Source organism: Epinephelus fuscoguttatus, linkage group LG3 (assembly GCF_011397635.1).
Source record: "Epinephelus fuscoguttatus linkage group LG3, E.fuscoguttatus.final_Chr_v1".
Lineage (NCBI taxonomy): Eukaryota > Metazoa > Chordata > Actinopteri > Perciformes > Serranidae > Epinephelus > Epinephelus fuscoguttatus.
This window is the reverse complement of record NC_064754.1, coordinates 16,344,475-16,365,194: the sequence shown is the minus strand read 5'-3', so window position 1 is coordinate 16,365,194 and position 20,720 is coordinate 16,344,475. Positions and strand designations below refer to the sequence as shown.

Genomic DNA, 20,720 nt, shown 5'->3' with positions numbered 1-20,720 from the left:
GCTTTGGCCCTGCCCCTAAAGGAAAAATCTGGGTAGCAATGCTGAAAAGAAACACAAGAGAGAAAGAAAGGGCAACAGTATGTCATCCAGTTCTTCTCAAAGAAAGGTGGGTTACATAAGTGGTGTGAATTGTGTTTATTCCATAGTTACAGAGGCTACTTACGCTCCCCGAACAGTTAATATCTTCACAGTTTTCATTTTGCTCCCTTTAAGCCACCATTTAATGACTACAGCCAAACTTTCAGTCTATTCTTATTAAGTCAGTTATCCCTGTCTCTGTCCAGGTACCAGGCCAAAGTACAGATGGAGCTTCAGCCTCAGCAGCCCTTCGTCCCCACACCTCCAACTATCACTGAACCAGCGCTACTCCCAGCTGAGGAGCAAGGTGAGCAGTATTGTGATGAATGACATATCATCTGATAGCAACAGAAATGTCTGTTATGATATTATTATCTGTGGTGGAACATGTACTTAGATTTTTACTTACCTGAAAGTTAAAGTTCTGGATTCAAAATGGTACTTAAGTAGACGTTCAAAGTATTATACAGCAAAATGTACTCAAAGTGTCAAAAGTAAAAAGTACTCGTGTAGAATGGCTGGTTTCAAAGTATCAAAACCATAGCAATATTATTTCTATGAATATAATGACCATTTTAATGTTGTAATTTGGGGCCAATTTTAGACACCAAACCACTGGATAGATAATTAGCATAATACTGCATCATACATAGGCAGAACTAACCAATCCGAATAAGTACAAAGGTTTGCTATTAGCTGGCTATTCCTGTCAATGTAGGCTCTTGTTGGCTGTGCACAGGACATGGAAGCTCCTATCGGGTCACGTGGGGTGTTAGCCTTGAGTGCAGTGACCGTTTCGATGTGGGGCATTGGCAATACCTTTACATGTCATGTTCAAATGCATAGATTAGAACATTTTAAAGGCTGCAGTCAGTGTCAGTGGCTAATTATGGATGTGTGTGTTTGGACTTGATAATTTACTGGACATTTGCCAATGTACTAGTTGATTGGTGCACTACAATAAGGCTTCATAGGTGAGTTGTAACATTACAGTATAGCAGATGTATCAATGTGTAAGGGGTTTCTGACAGTGATGAAATTTCCCTTTAGCTTTATGGAGCTTTATAGTGAGTTTCAGCCCATTGTTATGCTGTCCGGCCCCATCTTTACTGTTTGGCTCATTTGTACTCTCATGGTGTCGCTTTCCGCTGCAGCGAGCAGCAGTTTTTAGCAAAAAACAGCTCTAAAAACCCCTGTACACTACCTGCTCAGCAGCAAACAGCAGACAGACACAGTTAGAGTTAGACTAGCTGTTGAACATAGTGGAGTGTTAGCAGCTAAAGAGACAGATATTTCCCTCAGGAGTTGGTAGAGACCAAAACGTAGGTAAAAGAGATTAAATATTGGACTTACGTTCATCAAGTGGACACAGACAAGACCTTAAATACTGATAATGTTGCCTTGTGTCTGTTAGATGTGGAAATAAGTTACTGGTTGCTGCTAACATGTCCATTATGTTAACCTTAAAGGTGATGATGTGTCAATGTTGTCTTCACAACTTCTGCTACCCCAAATCGACAACTGTTGCATATTCAAGGTTCAGAAAAGACTGTTGTTACAGCTAATAAAAAGTTAAATGTCAGATGCAGGGCTGTGATGGGAAGCAAATTGCTGCATGAAGGTCTGACACCACCCCTTCCTTCCCACCTCTCCACAAAAGGGTACACTACTCCCTGCATTGGCTCTGAACATGAAAGTCAATATTTTGATATGGTAAGTCATTATCTGGAACTTCCCGCTGGCAGTGACCTTCCCACTGATGTGGACAGGTGTAGCACCAAGGATAGCTTCCCTAACCATTTAAAACAAAGGATTGGGACCCTGGAGAGCGCCACGATGTGAAGTTCTGATGCTCTCTCTGAGACTTTTGCTGCCATCACAATTTAAATGAAATGAGTCAAGCAATATCACACTTGAGGTTGGGCTGTTGTACTGAACATCAGCATGGCTGTGTCCCATCATAGGGACAAGGATGCAGGCCAAGTGCTGAAGATTGTGATTATCTTGGGCAGTTGGCCTGAGGCCTCGTCCCTAGGATTGAATCACAGCCACACTGATGTTCAGTACAACAACATAACCTTGGTTGTGATATTACTTTTATACAACAATTATACATGCACTATTTATTAGAAAGCAGTGATAAGTGTGTTTCATTAATTATTTATTTGGCTCTGCCAACACAAATAGAGAGGTGTATGACCTTTGATTTTGTAGGCCTACATGGAAGTTATCGTTGCCCTGATTCCCCAGGAGTCTGGATGACTTTGCGGACGTCGTCCACTTAATACAGTATTTTGCTATGTTTGCTATCTAATTTGTCCGCAATAGAGTGCTCCAGGGATGACATATTTTTATAGGCTTACACAGAAGTTAGCATTGCCCTGGTTGCCTTCTTAAAAAGCCTATGGGGCTTTTTCCATTGGATTTTGGATTATTGTAGAAAATAAACTGTGCGGCGAACAAACATTATGATCCATATGTTTTGTTCAATAAGATAATCTTCATAAATGCATTCTGGTTCAATTTTCAAAATGTAAATGCAATCGCCAGAAGTAAAAAGCTAACATTAAGCTGTAAAGGAAGTACACCACAGTTACATGGCCTTATGTCCCCACCACAACAAAGCTGTAATTCCGTTTGTTTGGCGTGATGACATTCTGTATTCTCCTTTAGCCACTTGTTTGCAGTCGCCTTTTATAAGACACCTAAAGGCCTCAAAATTCACGAGTGAAGCATTTACTGGCATATTTTATGTCATAGTACGAACCATAAAAGTCTCTTAATTTTGTTTTGACCACAGACCTTATTTCAAGCATTTAACAAAAAAAAAATAAAAAAGTTTTAAAAAAGGAGGTAAAAATGATAACTCATTTCCGGGTTTTAGTACTCACTCTTGTACCACTCTATAGTTTGGCAGCTGGACTGGGACTGCACTGTTACCAAACAACATCCTACATACTAGCTTGTCGCTATAGGTTTGCACATTACTGCAGGCCAGCTACTTTCTATCATGTAGCCTGCATTTATCTGAATGTTTCCATATAACCAGTGAGGTAAGAGTCCGTTGACAGTTGCTTTGGTGGCATGTGATTCTTTAACAGCTTGATCAGACGGACGTTGCGACATCAGCTGATGTCATATGAGCACACCTGTTTGCAGTGAAGTATCCAGCCTTCTTTCTTTGTATCTGTCCTCTTCTGACAGCCTCTCATAATTTAGCCTAACTCAAATTTCATTTGTGGAAATATGTTCATCTTTGCCGAGCAAAATTTGTTATGACTGTTAAAAGAGGCCAATTAATGGTTAATGTAATTAAGGGTTTAGAACAATACATACAAAGTTAGACCAAGTGATGTTATACTCTACATCAGAAAGTAGGGTAGAGCACGCACATCCCAAGTATCACAGGTGCGAGACCAACAAGCGAACAGACTTTTTAAAAAAGGTGAAGTCCGCACACTGTTATAGCTCCTCAAATGTTTATTGTAAGGATCAACGTTTCGATCAATGTGTGCGGACTTCACCTTTTTTAAAAAATACTCTAAATCAGCACTCATAATGCCTCTTGTCCAATCAAATTAGTCGGTCAGACCCAGCCATTGTATCATGAAATACACTTTATAGTGCCGATTTGGGCTTTGATTCGGATGAACTGACTCTTTAAACACCAAATCAAGGACGTCTCTGTTGACTTGATGCTCATAACCATAAAGCACTGATTATAAAAACACAATCATTAGCATTTTAAAGGCAACTGAATCAATTTTTCCATTACTAACATCATTTTCATGTACATCCATGTTGTAGTTTAAAAAATGCATAGGGTTAAATTACCTCATTATGATTCATATAAAGATAAAAAGGTGGGGTTGCATCGATTCACCCTCAGGAAATAGTTCTGCTCTAACAGCAGAGGGAGAATTAATGTGACAGAGTGAGCAGTACTGAGCTGTAATCACCACAGATGGGTCATTGTGAACATATGAGTGTCTTAAAATCAATGTGTTTACATTCAGCACACTTGAGAACACATGATGCAACATGTGTTGGGAGGAACCATTTGGCATTTCCCCCATAACGTTGTTTTGACAGGATGTACAACACTCTAATTATATAATCCTTAACTATTTAATCGTAATTTATAGTAGCCTATAGATATGTTTCCTTGTGGTAAAATTAATCACCTCTCAAGGCACAATCTGGCCGTTTTATTCCCTCTCGGCAGCATCCTCTGCTGTGAACTAGAAAGCAGCCAGCTGGTGTAGTAGTCTGTGACCATTTGTATATCCCTTTGTGCTCATCAGCAATCACCATAACCTCCAGTCATTAGACATGGAGAGCTGCAGGGCTGATATCAAAGAGATGAACTTCCGGCCTTGTTTTTTCCACTGGTTACACTAATTTCTGTTGCCTGAGCCGCTCCGGCTGCTTGTTGGGACAAAATTACACAGTTAAACATGACATGAGACAATGTCTCTTTGTTTGCAAAGCACTTAAATATTCATTATGTAGTCAGGGCTGCACCTTACAGGTGGTTCTCCAGCTTGGCATCAGCTGGTCTGGTACAACGCAAAGGCTTCATATCATCCTGGAGGGATGCAAGATCAGATGCAAAATGCGTGCACATAGAGGTGCGTTGTGTAAAAATCTCATGTTCCTTTGTGGGCTGTTGAATTCTTTATTGCTGTTTAATAAGTCATAGAAGCTACCACCCCTGAAACTGCAGATAATTGGAAACACATTAATATGTTCCAATTACTGGATGCCCCTGTTCAGACCTGAAAGGACTGAATCTAAACAGGATCGTCATAGGTGGAAATAATTCCGTTTCATTTGCTAAATTAAGCGATTTACTTCCTCTAAAGGGAGGTTGGTGATAAAAATCTGCATCAGGAGGTAAAAAACACCACCAGGAATAGCTTCTCAGAAAATGTGTCTGTGAGGAGAACTAAAAGAGCAGCAGAACAAAATGACTATATTACTGACTGCTTTAATTATAGTCGACCATATGGTGGAAAATAACAAATATGGAGAAAGTCAGTCCAACATTATCCTCCATCTCTCAGTCTGGATCCACAGCTCCTCCCCCATGCGTGCGGGGCTTCATTTGATCAAATCCTTCAACTTGGACCACTTTTTACAACACTGCATTTGAGCAACGCCACAACTTGCGCAGCACTTCCTCTTTCCACAGCCGAGCGGCAATTTACACCCCGAAAAAAAGGCAGAGAGAAGAGTAGTAGGACAAAAAGGACTTCTTGCATCCTCAGCATCCTTCTCTGCCGCCAGCAATGGAGAGGGAGGTCATATTTTGCCCAAAGTGGCACAGTGCGTTTTCGTTTTTGATTTTGGTGATGCTCTGTTTCTTTCATGCCGCCAAAGCTGAGATAACTTGCAGGTCATGCCAGCCTGGGAATAAGTGGCGTGCACAGGAATTACTGCTGAAATTCGACACAAGTGAGTCCGCAACAGGATTAAAGGGAGAAGTTTTTGGACACGGAGACGGGGCAGGGAGAGCCGGGGCTGCAACTGCCGAAAGTCGGCGGCGGCTCCGTTGCGCAGCTGGTTCCGCCGAATGCGCTCCAGGTCGGGCGGAGTACACGGAGCCGACACGGAATACAGACAACCTGCACGCAGAAGGCGAAATTGCTGATAGCGAGTTTGCAAAGATGAAAGTTTCCAATGCCAACATGAGCAGTCAGCAGAAGCCCAGCGCTGGTGCAGGTTTTGCTTATGGCACCCGGTACAGAAAGCGCGCCAGAAGGAACAGTGATGATGATACAGTCAGATCCCCCGGCTCAGACCAGAGTCAAGACCCGGGAGAGGGCAGGCAGAGCTCGGCGCCTGGACGCAGAGTGACGCGCTCTGAATTGCGCTGGAGCGGAGACGAGCGGAGAGCCGCCGGTCCGAGGCAGGATGAGCTAAAACTTAACAGTTCAACGTTCGCCCTGACCGGGGACTCATCTCACAACCAGGCTATGGTGCACTGGTCCGGCCAGAACAGCAGTGTAAGTGACTTAATCATGTCCACTTTATCACGAGCCTTGTGCGCGAGTCCACAGAGGACTCGCTATGTGCGCTGGTGTTTGACCGTCAGGTGGGCACACAGCACCCTCAAGAGAGAGGAAACAAATCTCGGTCTGATGCGCCGTTTAAGATGAATGTGTGTGTGTGTGTGTGTGTGTGTGTGTGTGTATGAGTGTATGAGTGCATGAGTGAGAGGGTCACATTTCTTTGATGAAATTGTCACCTGCTGCCAGACATCTGTCTTTCACTAAACATTTTCTCACATCTTTCAGCAACAAAGCGTGTTTTAATACAAAGCAGCATTAAGATAATCACTGTAATCCCATTCTATAATTTCAATTGACATTATTTACACCTCAATATTTGTATTACATATTAAAATTAGACCCAAACATGCATGCACCTTTGGTGTGGTCAGAGCTCTTTAAGTTCCAGAGGGTGATAGTGACCTCCAGCAGAGGTGTGAGAGAGAATGAGAGAGGGCTTTATCTCTGGAGCTTCTTCACTATGAGCAGCTGAATTGATGTCGGGCTAAAGCTGTTCCTGTTGAGCGCGGAGCATCTCTGACCAGAGGGCAGGATTTTCAAGTAGCGCTGTAGGTTGTGGGAGAGGTTAAGCAATTTCAGCCCTCCTCCTTCCTTTTCTGAAGCCAGGTTTCCCGAGCCACAGGCCTAAAGCTGCTGCAAACTTTGGTGCTGCAGCGTGGCCTCTCTTCTTAGCCTCTTTGCTTGTCTGCCTGAAATCCTTTTCATGCGATGGCAGGGATGAGAAGACGAGGGTTTTGTCAGTGTGGCAGGACATTTACAGGCAGTTAAGATTCTCAAGCAGGTAGTGAATAAGTCAACTGTATTTGAAGTTGGAGCACATATTTGAGTCAGATTGTAAGCAGCAGCTACACTTTGGCAGGGTAGCAAGCCTCAATGGTGCCCACCTGAGAATGTAACACTGTGCAGTGTACACAATCCTGCATGTACAAAAAGCTGACATTAAATATCTTGACGGATTAATATCTTTATCTAGCATCAAATTAATGTTTGAGACACCTGTTCATTTTTATCAAAGAAAAGGATTCGGGTAAATATTGTAGGCTGCAACTAATGATTATTATAATTTCTTGTGGCCTTTTTTGTCCATCCATCACTCTAATATACAACAAAATTAATTTTGCAACAAAAAAAAGGAGAGCAAATCCTCACATTAGAGCATTATTGAGTTGTTTTAGTACCAATAAACTTGGGCACCATTTCAGCACTGGTGTTGCAAAGTCCCTGTAGCCCAAAGCTGCAAAGTCAAAATTCTCGTCTTTATGAGTCCTCACAACACTTCAAGTGAACATTTCCTATTTGTGTGGGTGCTGCCATGCCATTGCTGGATGTTGTTGTCCAGGTAATAATGATGTCCAACTTGTCCTTCACCTGAATTCAGCTCTTGACGGCAGTTGTGCTCCCTTCCGTCGCACATCTTCAGCAGGGTCACACCTCATTATTATTTCCTGCACCACAGTGAAAATAAAAACCTAAAATGGGAGAAAGGGAGTATAGGTGGCATTGCAATCCAGAGAGTGATGTCACGTTGTGACGCCCAATTATTTGAACTTTAATTTTGCAGGAATCTCTGTGGAGTCCCTGTGGAGCCTGTCTCTTTGGAGCTTAAATGTGTGGAGCGTCTTTCTTTACATAGCTGGCAGTGTTGTTGATTGTGTCGTTATGTGCAGTGTCATCCATGGTGCAACACATTTTATTCCTTGTTTTACCAGCTGCCTTTTATGCAGCATTTTGTGCTCGCTTCAGAGGCAACAAATACTGAATGTAGGAGGAGAATGGGAAACACAAGAAGGCTTTTTTCTTGTGTTGAATCTAAGCATGAATCAGAACCTATGCAAACATGCTTTATGTTGTATCCCAAGTGATAATCTCGGCTAAATGCAATTTAGATTATTGCTTTAAACTTTAATTAACATGGGAAGAAGAAAGTCTTTGGGCAGAAATGCACTGGAGCACAGTTCAAATGTATTCATTTGCTGCGAGCACTGATATCTCAACATGACTGCTGCTTCTTCTTCAGAGTCAAAATATAATTAGCATGGACTGAGAATAAAACTGATGAAAAGCGTCTTTTCAGCCCCGCAAAATCTGCCAAAAAAAGAAAAGAAAAGACAAAAAAAGTTAGTCCTCAAACTGCTTTCCGTGAGTCAATGTCCTGACTGTTCCACAAACTGCACAGCTCGATGTTACACCCACACCACTTAGCCCTGTCTGTAACAAAGCCAATTACAGTCAAACACGTATCACCAGCTCCCATGCCCTCCTCTAAGCTTCTGACTGAAATTCCATCCTGCGCCTCAGGTGTTTCTGTGGGCTTGACAAACTACTGTAGCTCATGACAAAAAAAAGTGACCTTACAGTAGAAGCAAAGGAGAAACAAAATCCTGAAAATGTCGAAAACAGTTATGAGGATTTTTCCATTGCTTATTTTTTGCTTCTCTGCTTCTGCCGATCCGTGTTTACCCTCAAAACAAAACAGTCATTACTATTGAGTAGCCCTGTTTGATTTTGTGATGTGAGTAGATGCTACTTGTGTAACAATGAAACAATTTGCCCCTATTCTTTTAGTTGACGCAAACAACTTACTCAGGCGTGCGAGAATAGAGGATCTCGCATTAAATATGTAGAGTTGCTGCTATAAGCAGGAACAGACGTCCTCGGTCTTTACAATCTGAGCTGCTGTATAAATAAACAGATGAGTCAACAACATGCCACGGAGCTAAAGTGAAAAGGATACAGATAAGGGCTTTGCTGCTCTTAATATTTAACCTTTAAGGCATTTACAAAGCTTGTCTTTTAACCATCCCACATTACTGGGAGCCTGTATGTCAGATTAGATTGGAGGTTATAATTATGACTCATGAAACATTGGCCACAGGACTGGTATAAGCCTTGTACAGCAAATACAGGGAAAGACATACTACGAGTAAAAATACACATACACACAGCAGCTGAATGGACTGTACTGAATTTGGTAAATATGTCAGTATGAGACAGGCATGCAGACTGTAGACGTGGAAAAATGGTGTACCTCAGGCCTAAGTCAATGCATTATGCCCCTTATTTGTTCCTGCATATGAATTTGTACTGAAATATGAGGAGAGCGGTTAAGAAAAAAAGCGTCTCTAAAAAAACTGGTGCCGGTCCACATGTTTCAGTGTCATGGACAAAAGGGAGTAATGCCAGCTAGATATTATCTGTGATTATTGCACTTAAAAACAATAGATAGACAAGCCATGGAATGAATGACATCATCAAGGTATGCAAAATTGTAATAGTTGTTATTGAAAAGTAGGCTTCTATTGCTTATACATTCATTTCCAAACAAAATAGACACTTTCAACTGACTCAGATGCATTTATTCATTCAGTTTCTGTAACCCCTTATCCTGTTGTTGGTCGTGGGTGTGCTGGAGCCTTGGCGAGAGGCAGGGTACACCCTGGACAGGTGGCCAGACTGTCACAGGACTGACACATAGAGACAGCCAACCAGTCAGGCTCACATTCACACCTACGGATAATTTAGAGTCACCAATTAACCTGCATGTCTTTGGACTGTGGGAGGAAGCCGGAAAAAAAAGTACCCGGGAAAAAAACACGCTGACACGGAAAGAACATGCAAACTCCGCACAGCACGGCTCCCCCATCCTAGGATTCAAACCTCCCACCCTAGGTTCGAACCATGAGCCCTCTTGCTATGAGGCGACAATGCTAACCACTGCATCACCGTGCCACCCAAATGCATAGTAATGCTATTTTGAAGAGAAATAAATACTATGCAAGCCTAACTTTTGTCTGACAACCTGTTTCTGTTCATTCCTGGAAAAGGAACAGCTGATCCGTGAAGCTGAAATTAAGTTAAATGATAATTCACTAGGGCGGCACAGTGGTGTGGTGGTTAGCACTGTTGCCTCACAGCAAGAGGGTTCCTGGTTCGATCCCGTGTGTGGGAGCCCCTCTGTGTGGAGTCTGCATGTTCTCCCCATGTCAGCGGGTACTCCGGCTTCCTCCCACAGTCCAGAGACATGCATATCGGGGATAGGTTAATTGGTGACTCTAGGTGTGAATGGTTGTCTGTCTCGATGTGTCAGCCCTGCGATAGTCTGGCAACCTGTCCAGGGTGTACCCTGTCTCTCGCCCAATGTCAGCTGGGATAGGCTCCAGCAGCCCCCCCCCCTCCCACGCCTCAAGAGGATAAGCAGTTTGAAAATGGATGGATAGATAATTCACTAGAACAGTGGTTCTCTTTCCAAAAATGTTCCCATTTGAAATATTTTTTCAGCCAAGTACCCCCTGGCCAGTGGAGTGAATGTGATTTTGTTTGTCGCAGCAGACAGTTTATGGCCGGTTGCATTGAAAACGGAAATGCTGACTATAAAATGTGTTTCAACTAACTTGTGTTTATTTTTCTTCATTTTTTTTATTGTAGCATAGTTAGGCTATTTTAGGAATTACGCATAAGTGATATTTTTTAAATGAACGTTAAAGGAAAAATGAACATACCTCCTGCATTACTCAGAAGTACCTCTAGGAGTACCTGTACCTCCATTCTAGAAACACTGCCATCAAAACACCGAAATAAGGTGGCAGCTGGCTGGAGGGCAGTTGATAGGTATGTGGTTTTTTTACATGACGTAACAGAAGTGCACAGCTAACGGATTCGGTGCGGACAGAGAGAGTCCCTTGTGATGCCACACGATAGTAGGATGTTTGCTTGCTGTTTGGACATAGACTTTATGACTGTGGAGATTCAAATATGTCGGACTTCAATAGATTTTCCCAGTTAAAAATAATAATAACTACTGGGTAATGGGAAACCTGATGTGTTTACATACAGTTGTCTTCAGCTCTAAACATTTAAACAAAGTTTTCACTAAAAGTCCATGATCTGATCATGACCCAAGTTTTGTACCCACCGGGCAGTGAACCAAAATTTAACCCTTAACCATATCACTCTTGAAAAGAGTGTGATCTGTGGCTGCAAAGTTTTATTAAACTGTAGTTAAAATTCATTTTGGTATTTACTTTAAAATTTGGTTAGAATACATAATTTTGGTGTGTCCACTTTCCCTCAACCATTTCCTTCGTCTCTATTTGCTTCAGTTACTGATTTCCTTGCATTCTCTAGAAAGACATTTGGCAGCTCTCAGAGTAGTGGTGTGGATGTGTTGCAGCAAGCTGTGTAGGTGGACAGCACAAGTAATGGCAGCGAAAGATCTAAAGAACGAGTTCCTCTGCGGCTGAGACAAATCAAGAGTTATACATCTCATTCAAAACCAGGACTGTCTTAGTGTTCATTCACAGTTGCAGTTTATCCCCAGATAGCTCTTATCCATTTCAAATTCATATCAAAAACTAAATTAAAAAACTACTATGTTGCTCTGTTTAACACAATCGAGATTTATATCTAATTACAAGGAATTTATATTCCCAAACTACAGACTAAAGTAGGTCTCAACATAACAAAATACATACAGATTTAAGACTGCACACACAAAAAAGAACCCAGCTACCCATTGTGCTTGAATACATATCTATGCAGTTACTTATGTTAATTCATATAGAGGCACAACATCTTCATTAAATAGTGAAGATACGTTTACCAGTGTTCACTAACATTTGGAAGACAGAAGTATTCAGAATAGGGTTATTAGAGACGATACCAGTGCTATCACCTTTTTACTTCCAAAGAGTGTTAGCTAATCAAGTAGTAATGAGATTTAATGACATGTACTATGATAGCCAAAAAGGTGTGGATGAGTGTAATAAGAGGAATGTAAAATTACTAAATTAAGATCAAGATCAAGATTAACTTTTTTCTCCCACCAAGTACATCCCACCAAGTGGGAAATTTGTCTTGGGTCCTACACCCATATTGCAGCCATAGAAAAGCCAACATGATGCAAAGACAAACCAACATTATACTCAACGTAGCAATAAGAGACACAAAAAGATAAATAGATAAATTACATCATATGCTAAAAATACCTATTACCATTACATTTTTTTTAAAGCCACCAGTTGTAGAATTGTGTGATACCATCATTCAGTGTATTGTGATGACTAAGTTTGAGGAATGACACATGCTTGCAGAAATCGGTGCAGTCTATGTGTTGGTTAGAGCCCTTCATTTCTAATCTCTTTTGGTTTGATCAACAGGGGGTATCAGTTTGAACTGCTCTCTGCCAAACTCTCTTTGTAAAACAGCCACTGAAGAATACCTAATTTGATCATTTTGTACATGTGTCTTTATTTAACCCAATGCTGAAACACCCAACAGCACTGCTCACATCTCAAACTGCAAGATGCTATTGTAGTCTTGAAAAAGTTCACTAATTTGATCTGTAATCACTGGATGGGTCCAGAAGATAAAGGCATTTCATCCTTTTACATCACCACGTCAGAATTATACACAACAGCCGTTACCAACCAACTCCCATATATAACAACAGAATGGGGGAGAGAGAGAAGTGATTAAACAAATACCCGCTGAGTTCTTACTGGCGGAGCAGCACTGAGATTTTGAGGAAAAAGGTTACAGGCAAAGAGCAGTCTCACCGTGGGGCCTGTGCCATATTGCTCAGATGGATGTACAACACGCCTTGGGACGGTATTATTTACATTATGAAATGTCAGGCATTTTGTACTTTGCTCTGTCACTTGGATGGATTTAGGCTGACATATTGTCTATCAGTTTAAGAAGTTTACTCTTGAGCTTTGATGCTTCCCGGGACAAAGTGATGTTTGTCCCGCGTCGTGCAACATTTCAAAAATCATGACAAATGTCCTGCATTTTAATGATCATCAAGTCTGTCTTTTATTCAATTCATTTTTGTGGTAAAACATATGTTAAGCATGTACGCATCTTTCCTGAAATTCCAGTCCCATATTTCAAAACTGTTTTTTACCCCGAGAAACTGATTGGTTTGAAAAAAGAAAAAAAAAAAAAGATCCGCACAGCTGTCTTTTTTTCTTCTTAATATTGTAAAGCTACTGAGTAGAAATTTGGTAATTAGTAGTGATAGTGATAGCCTTCCAGTGAAGGTAAACAACAGCTGCTCCTGCCAGGAGTTCTACTTCCACATACTGAAGGAGAATGCCCTGCTCAAAGTGGCCTGAAGCAACAAGAAGTACAAGTTTAAAAATGCATTTAATCTTTCAGTTACATAACCTATGGTGGTTGCCTAGTCTCTGTTTGAGGAATATTAGTCTGTATCTCTTATCTTACTATTCTTAATGAATGTGTGATTATGACCAAAATATCCATCCATCCATCCATCCATCCATTTATCCGTGTCTGGGTTGGTAGGGTGAGCAGGCTGAGCAAGGTCCGCTTTTCAGCCCCTCCTGGGGGATTCCGAGGCGTTCCCACACCAAATGAGATGTAAAATCCTTCCAGCGTGTTCTGGGCCTACCTTAGGGTTTTCTTGCAGTTGTACGTGCCCAAAAAACCTCTATTGAGAGGCACCCAGGAGGCATCCTGATCAGATGCCCAAACCACCTCAACTTGGCACTTTTGATGCAAAGGAGCAGCAGCTCTACTCCGAGCTCCCTCTTAGCTCCTCACCCTATCTTTAAGGCTGAGCCCAACTACCCCACAAAGCAAACTTTTTTTTGGCTGCTTCTGTCTGCAATGGCATTCCTTTGGTCACTACCCAAAGCTCAAGACCAAAGGTGAGGGTCGGAACATAGGTGGATTGGTATACTCAGTGCCATTAAATTGATAATTTCATAAAGCCTATCACAGTTAAAAGCAGGTTAATGTCCAACACCACTGCAAACAGGCATTCCATCTAATATAAAATCAATGTTTATATAACCACAAATCAGTATTCTCTCTATTACACCTGTCACGCAAAATCATGTCTACTTTCCTGCAGCAGATCAATAATGAGTTGGTCACCCTATGTAGGACATGTCCTTCTGTAACAAGCCCAATAAATGCAAATAGAAGCAGGTAAATTATAAAATGAAACCCTACAGAGACAACAGTTGTGTCTCACAGACACGCAAGTAATATATCCAAGATTTTGTCACCAATTAATGAGGAGTTGATCACACAACGCTCTTTGAAGCGTTGTGAGAAACTCACTCACATGTGCAGTCTCACACTATCTCTCAAGGTGTTGAGGGAATCTATTTCGGATTGTGTATGCGTTCCCATAGCCATGGCAACGCCCAATTTGCCGCCAACCCCAGATTTGTTTCACCAAAGTCTCATCTCTGCTGTGCAGTGGTATTCACTCTACACCATCAAGCCTTCATAATCTGCTCATTTTCAGACATTTGGGGCCTGTCAACGCCACATGGAGTAGTAGCACAAGCTATAAATCGAACACATTTACAACCTGCTCATCCGAGATGGCAGAAATCAAATGTGCCATTTAGAACAGACATATGCCAAATTGACAAGATTTGTGCAGCGGGGGAAAGTGGTTAGAACCGTCTTTGAAGAGAGCGCAGCTCAGCCTCTGGAACACAGTGCAGCATTATCTGATAGTTTGTCGAGTATGGAACATATTTGTTATCTTGTTGAAAACGAACAATTATTTGAAGGTTGTGTTAAAATGAAACATTTAGCCTGCATATGCTAAACCACTGCATACAGACTTTTTAGGTATGCTATTAAACAGATGGCACAGCCAGTCTGTCAGTTGGTCCATCACTTTGATCCAGAAGGTAATATCTCAGCAAAAATGAATTGCCATGGAATTTTTCTCAAGAGTAGTTTTAATCTCTTTGGTGATCTCGGATCATTCCCAACCTCAGATACAGTACTTTGTGTTTTGTGCCAACCAGTAGATGTCACCATGCTAACATGCTAAACTAAGATGGTGAACATGATAAATATTCATTCATTCATCTTCTAACCGCTTCATCCTCTTGAGGGTCGCGGGGGGGCTGGAGCCTATCCCAGCTGACATCGGGTGAGAGGCAGGGTACACCCTGGACAGGTCGCCAGACTATTGCAGGGCTGACACATAGAGACATTCACACTCACATTCACACCTATGGACAATTGGAGTATGGAGTTATCAATTAACCTAGTCCCCAATCTGCATGTCTTTGGACTGTGGGAGGAAGCCGGAGTGCCCGGAGAGAACCCACGCTGACACAGGGAGAACATGCAAACTCCACAAATAAACTCCAAATATTGTACCTGCTAAACATTAGCATGTTAGCATGTCAGTGCAGCGCTAGTGTGGCTGTAGACTTTTGTTGTTTTCAACTTAACTCATTTTAAGCAGGATCCATAGAAATACAATGGAGTGTGGGTCAATTAGGAAATTCAAATTCAATACCAATTTTATGTGTACTTCAAAATCATGAGTAGCAATTCCTTTTCTTGGCCTTTTGATTGTCCCAACGAAGTCCCAAAATTAGGCTACACTAATATTGGCTGTATAGGATTGTTACCGACTTGTATGATCCAAACATGTCCAGTAACTCCAGTGTTGTCAAGTCCAAAAATCAAAATTTATTGAAAAAAGATAGACGTTATCATTTCCACAGTTCACAGCATATCTTTATCTGATGGAATATTCCGCTCCAGTTCACGTGTTGGTGTTTAGCCTTCAAAAAGAACATTTTCAGTTCAGTCAAAAAGCTCGCTGCACACAAAAGGAGTTGCGTACCTGTATTCAGGCAGTCAACAGCGATAAATTAAGTTTATTCATTAAAAAAAAAGACTTAGTCATCTAACACGATGAATCATTTTATTCAAAGTGAGGATTTTATCTGACGACTTCTTTATTTTCTTTTAGCGCGATGATATAATGAAATATGATGACAGATGTTAAGCTTTATTCGAAAATCTCAATAGAGGCTTTGAATGAGAAAAAAAATGATATTCGGTAGAGCTTTAGAGGGAAGTGAAATCTTCATTAGAAACCAAAAATAACCCCTATGTTGCATTCTGAACTTGACATGAACTTCTAGTGGACATGAACTTCTAGTGTTTCTTAGTGACAAAATCTTATGTGCACATACTGTACAGTATCTTTAACTGTCGAAGACTTATGTAATATTGTTTAAAATGTTTTTTTCTAAATGGACATTTAGTCGATTTCATCCCAACTGACACTTAAGTACTGACTTAACATTTTGATTTACAAAACACATGCTGATGTAGACAGCTGGACTTTTTCCATAAGTGTTAATGCAGCTCCTCTGCAGAAATAAACAAGATATTTTCTGTGCTTTAAACCATGTAGGAGTTTAGAAAAGGTTTACAGAGTAATTGACCTGCAATTTCCATTGACATTCTCCTATTTGTTGTTGACAGGACAGGACAGACTAATAGTTGCCAGGGTCTGTCACATACAGATATTTCTTTTCAAGTAGGAAAAAGATGAGCAATTTAGGTGTGCCATTTCAAAGCTGGTAATTGGATTTTTAAAAATAGCCTACTCCTTTTACCAAAAATACTCTGAAGTTTTCTTTTTCTTTAGTTATTTTAAATATGCCTAGTTTTGGAATACACCTACATTTTTCTCCACACTTTCTAGCACTACTACTTGTTTGAGCTCTTTGGTGTTGCAAGTAGCCCTTGTCTCTTGTAAATCACAGCAAACATGACTAATCTTTTTGATTGGATTGAATTTTGATGTACAAATGCAGGTGATTACCTGCTTTAACTAACCGTCTCCAGAGTCCATACTCAAACTATTCATTATAGATGATATGTTTTCATTGTTCAACACTCTTGAGCCATAGGTGTGGCCATGAGGGTCTTGTCCTCGGGGTGATGTCAAATCTCTACCAGTGGATTTAGTCACATTTGATACATTAATTTAAATTTTCTTGAACCTGCATACACGTTTCTTTCTCCCATTCCCTCCACTTTGCTCACATACACCTTGCGCCTTGGCCACACTCATCCTGTGTAATGCTACAATTACAATGCAAGCTTCCAAATCAGGTTGTGAACATCACATTGCAACGCGAGCAGAGTCTAATCTGTGTTTTCAGACCTGTTACTTAACACTTCCTGCTTAGAGGGGAGAATAAAAAAAAAAACGACACATTGAAACAACAAACATAACCAAAGCCACTGTGTGGGCTAAGCGATCCTTCGGGGACGTGCCTGGGAGTGATCAGGCAGGCGGACGCTGTCACGCTCCAGTGAGCAGCGTTTACTTGCCATCAGGCTGCGTATGCCCATAAACAAACTAGGTTCCCAGCCCCTCTGTCTTTCTAGAAGCAAAAATCCCATGTAAAATAAACACAAATTAGTTATTATTTCCTTTAGTCTGAAGTTATATGCTGTAAAACTCTCTGTCTCTGGAGTAGTCTGAGTCTTCCTGTAGGCAGGCTCCTGACAGAAAGTATACACTTTGTGGGTAATATGTCGGGACACTCTCAGCAAACACTGTGAAGCCTCAGGTATGTACACTTTATTTCAGTAAGTGCCCCTAGGTGCTCCTGAGAGTGTCGTTTGCTCCCACCTTTCTGTTTCTCCCTCTTAAGTCTCTTTCAATCATGCAGTGACAATATTTCCACTTGTGATTTTTCACAGCCCACTCAATTTGTGGCCCCTTCAATTTACAGTAAGTGGGGATAATTTGTCTTGTGCTTTACGCAGAAATTCATTCACTCACAGTGTGAAGTATAGAGGACCCTGTGAAGGAGACTGGTGCTTTACAGCAACCCTCATTCTTTGGTTTCCTTTTTTTAGATCTGAAAATTGTGCCCATAATACAAACGGGGATAATAGCACACAGTGGGTATTGGACCCAATTGTACACACACAAAAGTGATGGAAAATAGTTGTGTGAAGAAGTTGTGTGTGTGTGTGTGTGTGTGTGTGTGTGTGTGTGTGTGTGTGTGTGTGTATGTGTTTGTGTGTTGCTGAGGGTTTAGATACTGTGCAATGATCTGACAAGTACTTTGTTTGAAGGCCTTTAGCCAGGATCAATGAACAAACCAAACCTCGTGGTAGCGCTTCCTCTGGCTCTGCTTGCCGCTTGGATTTCACACCTCGTTGCTGCACTTAGAGTTCAATCATTTCCAAACTTTGACTGGCTGTATCGGTGAACTTTCAGTGGACATATAATGAGATGACAGTTGCCTTCAATGTAACCTGAAAGTGAGCTGTGATAGATTAAAAGATCACTCTCTGTGTTTCACAGTTCCCAAAAGTGTAGAACACCACCTTATAGTCATAACGCCATCTTGGCTACAGACTGAATCACTGTGTAGTCCCTTTAACAACAGTCACTGCCATTTAGAGAACTGCCAATTGACTTAAACTGCAGAGATATATAAAATCTGCATACTTCTTTTTATTTCTGTTGTCATTTTCAGTTGCAAGGTATTTAAACATGATGGTACAACCTACCTAACATTTCTGTTGTGCTTATTTTATATACACAGCGTTGCTTTGCTACTAAAACTATCAGCATGCTGCTTTACCTAATGCTCGGTTCACCCTACAGAATATCAGCCTGATTATAGCCCGATGCAGTATCGTACAGCGACGGCTTGTATCGTCAACGACTATGAGTGTCGTACACAATAATCCAGTGCTTCATCTCTCGTAGTGTGTCACAGTAGACGACAACCGATGCTGCATCTGAGACGCCTTGCGACGCCTCGACAGAAAGTCTGGCATGTTTGATTTTCTTTTTGTCGTTCATGACTTCTCCCATCATAGCCGTCACTTTCACCAATCAACAACACCCCAGCCTTTTTCATATTTTTTTCTCTAGGGACGTTAACACACAGAGCAAAGGGGGAAAAACGATGGTGTGGAAACAGCAGGGGCACTTCAGCAATCCAGTGAGTGCTGCCATTCGCATCAGACCAGCAAAGAAAGTTATTTCTTCATAATGGAGGATGTAAAGGAAGAAAATAAAAATAAAAAAAAGTGGTCGGGCATTTACTTACCACGACTGCAGAATTTCATTTGAAACAGCATTTTCTATTTTTACTTTTAATCCGCTCCTGTTTGCTCTGGTAAATTCACGTCCTGTAGATTTTTAAAATTAAAAGCTTAAATTGGGAGAATCTTTTCCTTTCCCTAAAAAGGCTTTTATTGTGAAACATTTGCCGGAACTTGTGTTGTGGAGGATTCAGTGGCTCACAGAGTTTGCATACAGTACTTCAAATGTAGCTCCTGCCATCTGGTGGTGCTTTTCATGTTACTACAATAACATATCGGCTGGCACATGAACACCCACAGTGACTGAAATAATAGCAATAATAAGAAAAATAGGACAAGAGCAACCCGATGACATCATGCAAGATGCAAAAGACGGCTAACGATGATTGGTCGTGGATGAACTTGTTGTCTGTCATGTCTGTCGGTCAAGTCACGGCACGATTCTATGACTCCACATTTGCCTTATCTGACATAGTGACCGTTGGAATGAACAAAAATGTTGCGTAGTGTGAACCCGGCATTACACACTCACCAGTCAAGGTTACTAGCAACACCCGTGTTCTAAAGAGTGACTGTTTTGTAAATGGAGATTGATGGCTTTTAGATAACGGCTTCAATTCTCCATTGGCAAGGGCTCTGATGGGAAAGTAGAATGGTGAAAATGTTCTAAATATAGAGCACACTTACACTGATACTGACTTTTTTAGGTGGCTAAAACCAAATCAATTGAGGCAGTGTTTGCTCAGCGCCGTTCATTTCACATACATTTTCTACCTTGAAATTATTGTAAACTTTGTGATTCGGTCTATAGCATGACAGAGTGCAAGGATTAAGAGCAAATAATGAAACTTTGCAGCTACCTAAATCACACTGGTGATATAAACCTCTGCTACAAGAGCCAGGCTGGCTGTTTTTCCCCAGCTTTAGTCTTTATATTACACCAAGCTAATCGCCTCCTGGCTCCAGCTCCACACTTAATTCACAAACATGAGAGTGGTATTGATCTTTTCATAAAATTCTTGGCAAGACACCAAAGAATCATATTTCCCTAAATGTCAAACCATGTCTTTAACAATCAGTCAATGACAGCTCTTTGCCGAGAGGACATTAACGAAACAATAGCCAAGAGTTTCATTTTGGTTTTCACGCAAGTTACTTAACCAAATTACGGCGCTCAAATGCTAATGTGCTGTGAGCAAAGTCTGTCATTTCAACAGACATTGTCAACACCATAAAATATGAGAGGCCTGTTAGCTGCTGTTTGCAAATGGGGGCCAGGAAAACTGAAACATTTGATAGAAGATGTGATAGTTTTAGAGCTAAGTGAATCTAAGGCTGGTGCTTTGGGATTCAACCAGTGTTAGCCTCAACTGCGTATATCTATGTACGTTATACTGCAGTGCCATTATCTCCTCAAGAATATCAGTGCACTGCATTTTCTGCTACGGCTGGTGACATTACTGCAGATGCCCCACTGCCCTGTGATGTGATTGACACGTTGATGTGGATGATGGTGATCGAGGTGATGGGTTTGTGAGAGAGAGGAGCTCTGCACACTATTAGGAGAGTACTGGAGCGCGGCTGGTGGCTGAGCTGCAAGGTGGTGCGTGCTCACAGATCAGATTTCATCTGGACATTCGTGACAGTTATGGGAACAAGTATAATTCATACACAACACAGAGAGTATCA

General features: G+C 41.3%; 1 protein-coding gene across 9 annotated transcripts in view; it reads left to right on the top strand.

Annotated features, from left to right (window-relative positions):
• LOC125886637 (VPS10 domain-containing receptor SorCS1) overlaps positions 1–20,720 on the top strand; it is a 247,028-nt gene that overhangs the window by 10,326 nt on the left and 215,982 nt on the right. For 6 of the 9 annotated variants that reach the window (XR_007449058.1, XR_007449059.1, XR_007449060.1 and 3 more), the window contains exon 1: positions 5,230–6,086. Coding sequence is in view for 6 of the 9 variants with exons in the window: in XM_049572985.1 (XP_049428942.1) it covers positions 5,370–6,086 (717 nt within the window). In the remaining 3 variants the exon portion in view is untranslated. Of the gene's footprint in view, positions 1–284; positions 386–5,229; positions 6,087–20,720 lie in introns of those variants that run through there. The other 3 variants (XM_049572987.1, XM_049572988.1, XM_049572989.1) reach the window with 1 other exon arrangement.